This window comes from Phaseolus vulgaris, chromosome 10, assembly GCF_051622355.1.
Source record: "Phaseolus vulgaris cultivar YP4 chromosome 10, ASM5162235v1, whole genome shotgun sequence".
NCBI lineage: Eukaryota > Viridiplantae > Streptophyta > Magnoliopsida > Fabales > Fabaceae > Phaseolus > Phaseolus vulgaris.
Genome location: NC_143507.1, coordinates 32253327 through 32265386, shown reverse-complemented (window position 1 = coordinate 32265386; position 12060 = coordinate 32253327). Strand labels below are relative to the sequence as shown.

At 35.2% G+C, this 12060-nt stretch overlaps 1 protein-coding gene across 1 annotated transcript; it reads right to left on the bottom strand.

The window, feature by feature from the left end:
• Window positions 1–2197: 2197 nt before the first annotated feature.
• Window positions 2198–11662, bottom strand: LOC137818193 (RNA 3'-terminal phosphate cyclase/enolpyruvate transferase, alpha/beta). Its single transcript, XM_068621468.1, has 8 exons — window positions 10935–11662; window positions 10297–10541; window positions 9789–9942; window positions 8562–8776; window positions 8365–8482; window positions 4135–4345; window positions 2702–2763; window positions 2198–2620 (listed from the first exon to the last, which is right to left on the bottom strand). Exons 1-8 carry the CDS (start codon window positions 11286–11288, stop codon window positions 2402–2404), a joined length of 1578 nt encoding a protein of 525 aa, XP_068477569.1. The 5' UTR covers window positions 11289–11662; the 3' UTR covers window positions 2198–2401.
• Between the last annotated feature and the right edge of the window lie 398 nt (window positions 11663–12060).

Sequence of the window (12060 nt, the reverse complement as noted above, 5' to 3'; positions counted from 1 at the left end):
TCACTTCACAATAAAAACAAAATACTACATTCAAAATCAAAATCAAATCTTCAAAGTTAACAACATACCCTATTTGGTAGACTTAAATATAAACAATTTTCAAAAAATTTATACTCTATTTAATGTCATTATTTCAAAAATGCCATTATTTTTATTCCTAATCATTATTCGTATCAAATATAAAGGAAAGTAATTCAGAAAACGTATATCTTTATGGTATGAAAACCAGAATACTTAACAAACTTAATAATTCATAAGAAAGTAACTAATTTTGCTTATAACTAAGGTGGTAAACGATCATGTTTTGATTATTTGTGTAAATACAAATTCAAGGAAACATATAACAGAGGTAATATATGAAATTGAAAGATAGTGGAAGCCATGTATGAGGTAGTAGTGATTAATTATTGTGTACTTGTTTTTGTGTGCTGGAGTGTTAAAGAGAGGTGGACCCAGAAGAAAAGAGAAGGCATTGAAAGAACAACTTGAAGTGTAAACAAACTTGAAAATGAAGGCAAAAGCATCTCCCAAGAATCCTTATGAAACAATTTATGTGAGGGCAGCAAAGTATCATGTGCAAAGGTACACGTAAGGACTACTGTAGAACAGCCACAGGATCAGGACAAGATTGCTTTGTTCACAAGGTCTTTAACACTAACATTCAAGAATAGAGTAATACTTAAGAAATCAAAATTGCTCTTCTTGTTGTAAATAAATATAATATAAACTAGGGAGAATATGTATTATTATATATACTAATTTTGAAACTAATTAAAATAAGAAAATGAAACTGTTTTATGTTGTTACTACAGGACATCAAAATCTTTATGCAAATACTTTGTTTTGGAAAAGTACTAGAAGGGATGGACTCATTGATGAAAGATTTGAATAACTTGTACAAAATTATATATTTTATTTTATTATCGTTGTTAAAGAAATCACTCCAAGTATTGAAGTGTTGCTTCTTTGTTGAAGAGCTGCAAATTCTCTCACATGCAACCAAATTTGAAAAGTTATAAAATAAACATGATTTTGAAGCTGAAATTTCAACCAATTTTTCTGAACATGATATTATATTCGTCACTATCAGAAGCCAACAAACAAGGCAGGAAAGAGTAGTGAAAACAGAACAAAAGGTGGTAGAAGTGTTGTACTCTTTTTAAATAGTTATTTTCTCTTTCTCTCTTTTTAGGTAAGGGACAAAAATTAATATCCCACATGAGCCAGTACCCCCTCCCATGTGCAACCTTCTATTATTAAATAATATTGAAAAAGATAGAAAAAAAATACTCTTCCATTATGGTTTTCTTTCTTCTAATTCACATATCATCATTTTCCATGAATTAACATAAGCTGTACTTAGTACATATTTTAATGTCAAAACAGACTGTACTGTAAAATATTTAGTACATTTTCGCATCCATTTTAGTGTTACAAAAAAATCTCAGGAGATTTGCAATAATCTATATATGCTTTTAGTACTTGGACAAGTGGATCAGAGCAAAGAACCTCGCCTTTAGATGTGCAATAATTTATATATTTTCCTAGTCTTTGGCATTTATAATGAGTGGCCAAAAATTCTTGCATTGGCCATGCCTGATGAACAATGAAGCCTATGGTGAATTTCATGTTACTTTCACAGATGAATTTGATTTGCAATTGCGATGAATATGAACTTTCTTTATTGTCAAAAAAATGAAAAACAAAAGTACATCATCCAGGACCAGGGCTTTCAAGTTGGTGGGGCAGTTGTAGATGGCCATTTGGTCCCCAAGGTCATGCTTGCACTGCTATTTGTTGCAGGCCACACAAGTTTTTCACATTTCTCTTTCTTACATGATGTAAAGGTCTAGATGAGAGAAATCCATGCCCTCTTGCAAGTAGTGAGCAGAAATTTACATATCCCCAACTAAGTACCAATAAGAAAAGTTGATAATCAAGTGCAAGCCACAACTATTATGAACAAAAGACTCGACCAGATGTGTCAAACTTTAATTGAAGAGAGCCTTTAACATTTTGTCAATCATTTAAAAATGTCTTGAACTCAAACATGCAATGACAGGCACATTTGCTAGCTAGACTCATTTCTGACCACATATTGTCTAGTGTGTTTGACTAAAATGATACACAATAAAGGGTGAGGTCCCATTCCAATAGATATGGAATCAAATGCAAAGATGCAATGTACACTACCACGTTTAGAGGAAAAGAATGATGTCACTTGAAAATTAAATTACTTTGATACAATACAAAACAAATAGCTCTCTTCAACAATACAAATTATCTCATGTCCTTACAGGGTAAATTTTAGAAACAAAAGCAAGCAACATACTCACTGCTTTGTGAGTATTTTATCTCTCTCTCTCTCTGTATTTCTTCTCTAATCAATGTACAAGAAAGCCTAGTGCTTGGTGAACCTCTCGAGGACTTCAAAGTAGTCAGGAAATGTCTTCCTGGTGCAACCAGGATCCTTGATGGTTACCGGAACATCTCCACAGGCAGCAAGAGAGAATGCCATGGCCATTCTATGGTCATCGTATGTGTCTATAGCTGTTACATTCAATTTCTCAGGAGGAGTAATCACACAGTAATCAGGACCTTCTTCAACCGCTGCTCCTAGCTGAAATGCCAACACAGTAGGTCAGTGAGATGTTAAAAGTCCATAACATAGAAACCACAGTGGAAGCAGCAAGACTCTCACCTTTCTGAGTTCAGTGCAGATTGCTATCATTCTCTCTGTCTCTTTAACTCGCCAGCTCGCCACTGAAAAATAGAGGAAATAATGAATAAATGGGTGTCTTAGAAGCAAACCAGTATGCTAAAAGATAAAATAGATAGTTCAAAATGTATGACATAGGAAATGACATAAAATGCTCCTAATTCTTGCTTTCAAGAGAAAAATTGGCTCACTATTTCTGCTCCCTTTTTGGATACAACTAAAACCTTTCAATTATTAAAAATATTTATAAAAAAAATCTCAGAACAAGAAGCATCCTAGTTCTTCATGTCAAATTTCCTTCCACAAAAAGATCATGTCTAGTTTAGACACTAATGATACTATACAACAATCACAAAAACTTTAGTTGACACACATGAGTGATTCTATACTACATTCCAAACATGAATAATACAAACGACCCACCTGCCTTATACTTAAATTCATGTTTTTATTTGAAGTGGACCAAAATGAAATTTACTAGAAGAACTGGGAGTGACAATGATTGAACTCAAAGACCACCTAATATAGAGAATCTAATAATACCATCGTGTTAACCAAGTTTCCAAAAGCTTAAGCTATTAGGTGAAGATAGAGTGGTTTTATACCATAATTCCATGTTCTAACATATTCAAGATGCCATTAAAGAACCTTGAACAGGCTGGCAGCACTCTAGTGACTTCCATCATTAAGAAAAATACTATTGAAGCATTAAAGTCAAGCAAAGCACAGTTATATAACCAAAACCAGGAAATAAGGCAAAGTCAATGAAATAGCATTTTCAAACTAAAAAGCTGAAAAAGATTTTTTTCACAATAACATAGTATGAAAAATACATATAAATATATGAAGGGAAAAATAATAAATGAGAAAGCAAAGGATTATACAATGTTAACTAGATTCAACATTTATCCAGCATCAAATTTGAAGATTGGTTCGTTTGATGATAACAATATAAATTAAAAAAAATGAACATAATTGAACAGAGTCAAGTGGTCTGATGCCATAATACACTTTAAAGGAAGGGTCATCATGTTGAAATCTTACAAGTAGCCTTTTGGAGTTTTATTTAAAAGGAAGGGGTAGGGGGGTTCAGGCCAATCTCAGTGGGTCAACAGGTCTTCACCAGTTAGATGCAAAAGACTGTCATGAGTAAGGACTGGACCAACCCACAGAGCAGGTGCCCCAGGTTGTACAACTTTAAAAACAAATTTTGAAGGAACAACATAGATACCCCACACTCCGATAGATATAAGAAAAATCATCCACAAAGGAAGCTTTTCAAGTTAAAAATTCAAACACTTTCACATGGTCAGTTATAATTTCAATATTAGTGTAATTATAATAATTTCATTAACCACAATAAAAAAAAAGTGTGACAACAAGCTCTTGAGCACAAACAAACAGCTAAACCATACCATCTCTTATAGTGGTGGAACCATTGGCAAATAGTGCAACAACAGCAAGGGTCATGGCAACATCTGGCATCTTGTTCATATTGACATCAATGCCTTGCAAGACTTTTCGATCAGAAGAATCTCGTGGTGGTCCAGTAACAGTGACACTGTTCTCTGTCCATGTAACTTTAGCTCCCATCTTTTCAAGAACTTCAGCAAATTTTACATCTCCCTTTAAAAAAAGGGACAATAAGCACAAATTAAAAAATAGTGGAATTTAAAATGGCTTCATAGGGGCTGCCATAGTCTTTACATATGACAAGTAATTAATATCACACCATAAACCCTATTTATATAACTAACCAAACTATTTCTAATTTTGTATTTCTAAAAGATAAAATTTGATAATTAACCAATTAAGACTACTCTTCACAACAATATAATTGTTTAGCTACTACATGCTTTTTCTGACCAGAACTTCATTTGCAAAACAAAATGAAAGGGAGGTGTGGTTTAGGCCTGTGGGTCAACAGGCAAAATGGGTCCTATGTTTGGGCATATTATCCTGTTTTTAGTGTGTTTGGGCCTCTTGGGTGTTGTTTTGTGTGGGCCTATTCTTGTTTTTCTAAGAGATTTATGACTTATTCTGATTATAAGCTATTTTTCTCATCTATGCTATATCTTTTTTAAGAATATGGATGTAAATAATGTAACTTTGCATTTTTATGAAGAATTTTACAACCCATGTCAATCTTTTAACAATCCACAAGATACAATCTTTTACCACCCTCAAACAATCTACAAGTTTAACATTGCCTATGACTATAACATCAAAATTAGTTCTGCAAGCCTTGTAACTTGTTATTGATCTCAGTATTCCCATATAAAATTGTCAGATGCACCCTGTAATTCTTTTAGAACTAAGCTGTGTCTGTTATTATTTTCAGCCTCACTCTCTAATTCATGTTCTAATGCAAAAGATGATTTAGACATACAACACAAGTTGCATGAGAGGTCATGTCTATCTCCATCACAACTGTAACTGAAGATAATGTATTTGTTAAACTATAGGAATGATAGAGACATTGAGCTAAAAAACAGTGTTTATGAGCTGAAAATGCATTTAAACATTGCTCATCACTTCAACAGTGTACTCACCAAATGATGAACATCTAATTGAAGAACATGGACATGCAGACATATCTTGGTAAGCTTGATCGTCTGATTGCAGAATATTCTAACTTTTATGCCCTTTACTACTGAAGCAGAGATTTCTACAAACACAGTCAATTTTTCATGGTACTTCGTCTTGCTGGACTTCCACCTGACCTTGAAGCATCCATCCATAATCAGATTCTCTCAAGTTCTATTGTTTCTACCTACAATGCAGTTCAAGGGCAGTTGTTGCGTCTCTCCATTTCTTAAGCTCATGAGAGCACTTTAACGTCTAATGAGGATTCCTCTGCCCTAGTCTCTCATTCCTCTCATTATGGTGGTCCCAATGGAGGACACAATGGACGACATGGTGGCAACCATCGTCACCACTACAACTACTAAAACTATTGGGGTCATGTTGAAGAAGAATGCCAATCCAAATTCTTAAACTTAGGAAAGCACTTCAACATCTACCAAGAATTCCTTTGTCCTAGTCTCTCAATTCTCTAATCAAGGTGGTGGCAATGGAGGACGTAGTGCATGACATGGTGGCCATCATGGTCTTCCCTATTGCAACTATTACAATTGTTGGGATCATGTTGACGATAAATGTCTCAAAGCAAAGCTCACCCACAGTCTCAGCTAGCTAATGTGCTCACACACCACAACAAAATGGTGTTGCCAAGCACAAAAACCACCACTTAATGGAAACAATTTGCACTCTTCTTCTTCACTAAGATGTTCCTCTATCGTGGATGCTCTTCTTAGTGCATGTCATTTGATTAACAACATGCCTTCATCGGTTCTGAACAATCAAATTCCCTATTCCATCTTGAACCCTAAAATCCAACTTCATTTTGTCTCTCTTCATATCTTTGGGAGAACATGTTTTGTCCATGATCTCACTCCAAGTAAAAATAAACTCCATGCTAAATCCCTAAAATTATTTTATAGGTTATTCCCAACTCCAAAAAGGTTATTGATGTTTCTCTCCTAGGTGCAACAATATCTAGTATTTGTTGATGTTACATTCTTTGAGACTACTCCATTCTTTTCTTCCATCATTGAAGATATCCCTCCAGAGGTTCCACCTATTGCCCTAACTCGTGTAATAGCTCCTACTCCACCTTTACCTTTAGGCAAGGTTGGTGGAAGAGCAGTTGGAGCTGAAAAAGATGTTGGAGGATTAATGGGTGGCATTTCTGAAGGTGCCCATGTCTGTCAGTGGTATGTTAGAAGTAGAGGTGGATCATCCACCCAGTTGTATAGTCTTCAATGGCCATCTACCTGTAAGCTTCATCACTCACTTTATGGCTTGAAGCAATCTCTTTATGCTTAGTTCAATCATTTCAACTCGATTTTGCTTAAGTTTGGTATGACTCACTGTGAAGTTGATTACTCAAATTTTTCACTTCATTCTCCCTCCGACATGTGTGCCTAGTTGTAAATGGTAATGACATTGTCTCTACCGGTGACAACTTCGATGGCATTCTCCAACAAAAGTCTCGCCTTCCGATTCAGTTTAAGACCAAGGACTTGGGTCAACTTAGATACTTTCTTGGTATCGAAGTATGTTTTAGACATTTAGACCAAGGTTTATGATCGATTGTTGCAGGGAGCAGGAGTCCTATGGATCCAAATTTGAAACTTTTTATGAGTCATGGGGAGCCATTGAAAGACCCTAGAAGATATTCACATCTAATGGGCAGACTTAGTTACCTCACTGTCTCAAGACTAGACATCAAATACGCATTTAGTGTGGTTAATCGAGTGCTTACCACCAGGCCAAAAGTTATAGCTAATAGTCAAGGTGCATCTCTTTCAACTTAAGAGCATAGCAACTTAAACACCACAATTTGATTGTAACTTGGTCCACTTGACCTATGCTATGTGACAATTGCACCCTACAATAATCTCCCCCTCAACAATTGTCCAACTAGGAATCAAACTTCGTTATTGCGACTCAGCCTACCTTGCCTATGTCATGGGATAATTGATATCACTTACAACAATTTCCCCCTCAACAATTGTTCCTACTAGGAATCAAGTTCATGACCTTCGGGGGGATATTTGAAAAACACACAAACAAGAGATAATAAAGACTCAACCCTTATCATTTTTATTCATAATAAGAAAGACCTATTTGGCAATGGAACCAAATCAAAGTCAAGTGAGACGTCACCTCTTGGTGCTCTAGAGGTCCTGATGACCCTCTCTGTGGCGGCAGTAGGTGGGCCACACCTTTCTATCCTACCACTAACCTCAATGACAACGGTGAACAATGGCGGTGACAGCGGTTAAAAAGGCAGCAAAAATAGGACTCCCAAGATCGAGATCTATGATACCATCTTAGTAACTGGATTTATATCTAACTCAATCTCAGAAAACCAGCTTGTAAAGGCGAGAATTGAACTCCACTTATAAATTATAATCTAGTCTTATTCCTAGTCGATGTGGAATCTCGAACAACAATCAAGATATTCCTGATTCTACAGGCTTTTACCAATTCTATCATCAAAGCATCATTATATGATGTGCTAAATTGCTTTACTTGATAAAATATTTTTATCACAGTTATACAAATGTGGAATAATAAATGTTTTCAGAAGAGTACTTAAAAAACAAATAAAATGAGGGAGGGAATAGATTATTATATTATAATCTAGATTTATTCCTAGTCGATGTAGAATCCCCAACAATAATCAAGATATTCCTGATTGTCCAGACTTTAACTAGTTCTATCATTGAAGCATATGATGTGCTAAATTGATTTACTTGATAAAATATTCTAATCACAGTTATACAAATGTGGAATAAATGTTTTCAAAAGAGTACTTAAAAAACAAATAAAATGAAGGAGGGAAAAGTGAAAGTCCACAAGATGATATCAATTCATAAACACAAAAGAGGCGGGGAAAAGTTTGCTGAGAGGGATAATGAAAGTAGTATCTGCTCAAGAGATGAAACAGCAGGACATCCAAGGACCATTGAGGATACAATGATGAGCTCTATTGTTTGGGAATAAGGACAATAAAAGCAATACCTGTAAAAGCAATAAAATAAAAGATAACAGAAAACACTGTCAAGCATGAATACCTGTAAACTGCTTGTGCCACAGCCCTCAACAGTCATAGTCCCACCAGTGACTGCTGCACCAGCTAGGAAGTAACTGGCACTTGAAGCATCACCTTCAACAAAAGCATTGCCGGGAGACCTGGGAGGAATCATGAGTTTTTAATTCATTGTATGTTGGATACTACAAGGCCATGCAACAGTAAAACATAGAAACCTACTTGTACTTTTGACCTCCGTGGACCAAGAACTTGTCCCAATTACCACTGTGTTCCACATAAACTCCAAAGCGCTCCATCAACTTAAGAGTCATATCAACATATGGAACAGAAATCAGTTTATCAACAATCTCAATTTCCACGTTCCCAAGAGCCAAAGGAGCTGCCATAAGCAAAGCAGTCAGGTATTGACTGCTAACTGATCCAGACAGTTCCACCTGCAAGTGAAATGGGATAATGAGATCAAAAGTGGATCAAAAAACACTGAAAAAAATTCCTTTGAAGAAAATAAGGAGGAGAAGGCATAACTACAAGAAAGCTTAGTGTTTCTTAAACAAGTATTTATGAATGAGGATGTATTTAAGAGAAATAAACAATTGACTCATGAAGAGACCAAAGGCTACATAATAAAAGTGAGGGATAAACTCTGAAAACCCAAACCCACAACACAATGGTCCTTCCAAAATATATCTCAATTACAGTATGTTTGACTTTGAAACTCAGGCTTTAAAGGGAAAGGGAAAGGGAACGGAGAAAAAATATTTTATTATTGAATTGAGGTATATAAATAAATGATCAGGAGATTAAGTTTATTCTAATATAAATTTAATTCCTTTCATTTAAAAATTATCAGATTAGAGAATATTTAATAGAAATAAAAAAAAAAATCCCTCCCCTCCGTACCTCTCCAAAACCCAACTCCTAAACATTCCCTACTACGCATTTTGAAGAAATGAAAATGAGATAGGAGAGGAAGGGAAGGAAAAGATGAAAAACATGCATCTTTCCCATGTTTGGTTTTTCAATAAAATGGAATGAAAGAATAAAATTCATGTGGGGCCCATTTTTTTCTTCCTCTCAGATTTCAGAAGAAAAGCAGAGAGAAAGTGTTCTTTGCATTTAAAAGACCAAATTATCCTTATTTCATATATTTTTTTTTGTGAAGTATAGTTATGTCAATCTATACAATTTATTTCCTATCGCTTTCTTTACAACCAAATAAGAGCAAGTTAAAATTATAACTATGTTTTCTTTCACTTTCTCTCCTATCAAATAACCTAAATAAGCATCTCATTTTCTACTCCTTTTTCAATCTTTTCTCTTTCTTTCCTAAACCAAACAAAGCAATAGTGTTTTATCCTTAAGAGGGGGAAATAGGGAGGCTCATTAAATTAGAGTTTTGCTCCAGGAAGGTTAGGCCACTTTATTCTAAAGGAAATCCAGCCATACCTTACCACCAGGAAGTCCCCCCTTCCCATTCACACGAACAGGTGGACAGTTTGTGCCAAGAACACAATCAACATCTGCACCAAGCTGCTTCAGACCAGCAACCAAATCACCAATTGGCCTCTCTCTCATTCGAGACACTCCATCGAGTACATAGCTGAAATATTTTGAACATCGAGATGGTCTATTTAGAGACTCAAGCCAGTAATCATGATAGAAGATCAAATTATAACAGAAGAAAATGATGAGATTGAAGTAGATCATGAGGAAGACCCTCAGTTGCATTCCTCAGTGTATAATCAAAATATCTATAGGCAAGTTTGACAGGGTAATTTACATGTTAAATAAATACATAGCTAATTCGAGGTTCCTTTTAAATAAAAAAAGATGACTAATCTCGATGCGATTTTTAGATTATAACAGGATGGAAGATGAACATGAACTTTGTTCTGATAAGTTATACGACAAATAATTCAAATATCAAAATGAATAAACAAAATAAAAAACAGACCTTGCATTTCCACCTGCAGCCACAACAGCTGCTGTCAAAGGACGCATTGCAGTACCAGCATTACCAAGGAATAAATTGATTTCATCTTTAGATTCTCCAAGAGTGGGAAACAATCCCCCACAGCCTTCCACAATTGCTCGCTTGGTTGTTTTGTCATCTTCCACATGCAGTCCGAGGGTCCTTAATGCACCAAGCATGTAATGAATATCCTCGCTATACAACAAGTTGTCTACAACAGTTGTTCCCTATATAGAAAAAACAGAATAACATAATTTATGTCCAACAAGCCATCTATTATGCAATTAAAAGTTGTAAAAATAACAGAATGAAAGTGACACAGAACTTGAAACACCATTCTAGTTTGTGCTTTGGTTATCTTCTAGAGTCAATATTGCTCACACAATCATACTGGGATAATCAAGACTCAAAGATTGTTTTACTTAAATCAAATGTTGACTGTCCATTTCTATGCTCATTTTTCATTATAAGCCCCTTAGTTTCGCGTCAATATTTGTCATGGAATAGGACGCTTCATTTTCACAGAAGATTACAAAAATTCAAATATTCAAAATCTGGATTACAGCTCCTAATTACATAACCGCAAAAAAAAAAAATACAAATAAATGAATAAACTTCACCTCAGATAGAGCAGCAAGCAGCAGAATTCGATTGGACAGAGACTTAGACCCTGGCAATGTGATGGCACCCGATATTTCCTTGATGGGTTCCAACACAATCTCCGGCACCGTCGACGGCTTCTCTGTGGAGGCGACAGAGGCGGAAACCTTAAACACACCGGAATTTCTCATACCCACATTGCAAATTCCCATAAAGCTTCCATTTTTATGCAAGAGGCTCCGAGATTTTGAGGCCCCCCAAAGGCGTGGCCTCAGTGAAACCGAATTCGCCGATTTGGGTTTGTTGGGATTAGAAGAATGACCAAAAATCTGAGCGCTTTGAGCAAGATTGTGCACTCTGCTCACCTGGGCCATTTCAATTCTCCTTAATGTCGTACACCTTGTGCTCTGCACACAGTTCCTGGATCTTATTCTGTGAAGGGTCTGTCTCTTTGAAATGAGTTTTTTTTTTGTTTTTTTGTTAATGTATGCAATGAGAGGGGTTTTGTGAGAACTGGGTATGGGGGTTGGTGGCAGATGGCAATGCTAGTGGTTGTTGGATTGAGTCACATAAAGTGGTTTTTGGTTGCCAACTAACACATGTAGAATATACTGGAATTGCTTACACCAAAATAATTGAAAAAGTTGGTGAAGGCTTGGGAACTTTACCTAACAAGGAAAATAGCTTTTGGTTTAGGATTTTAGGAAGGTTGGTGGGTAGAGTAGTGTCATTTTTTTGACCCCATAGTGGACAAGTAATGTAATAAATATGGAATTAAATAAAATGTGTTAGCATTTAGAATTTAGAATAGAATAAGATTATTGTATTGATTTGTGAATTTTTGTAATACATCAATAGTTTTTTTCTAATTGTACCAATAGTAAGTTGGGGTCGTACTATATGATGTTCTTCAGATGGATTTGAATCTCTGAAGTATGTGATAAGAAATTTGAATTCTTTAATTAAATTTGATTCGAATGAAAAAATGTTTATAGTAATTGATATAAAATTTATTTCTAATTAATTGATTGGGTGAAAATATTTATGTTGACAATATTTAAAAAATCAAACTTATTTTATAACTACAGCATTTTTTTTTCATTGAAGAAGTTTGAACATTCCATATCAATAATATAGGTATAAAAA

Coding starts and splice junctions, on each gene's coding strand:
- LOC137818193 (XM_068621468.1), bottom strand. CDS start 11,288: ATGGCCCAGGTGAGCAGAGTGCACAATCTTGCTCAAAGCGCTCAGATT. Junction 9,943..10,296: donor GCTGCAGGTGGAAATGCAAG/GTCTGTTTTTTA, acceptor AAAATATTTCAG/CTATGTACTCGATGGAGTGT. Junction 2,764..4,134: donor TTCCACCACTATAAGAGATG/GTATGGTTTAGC, acceptor TCTATTTTTCAG/TGGCGAGCTGGCGAGTTAAA.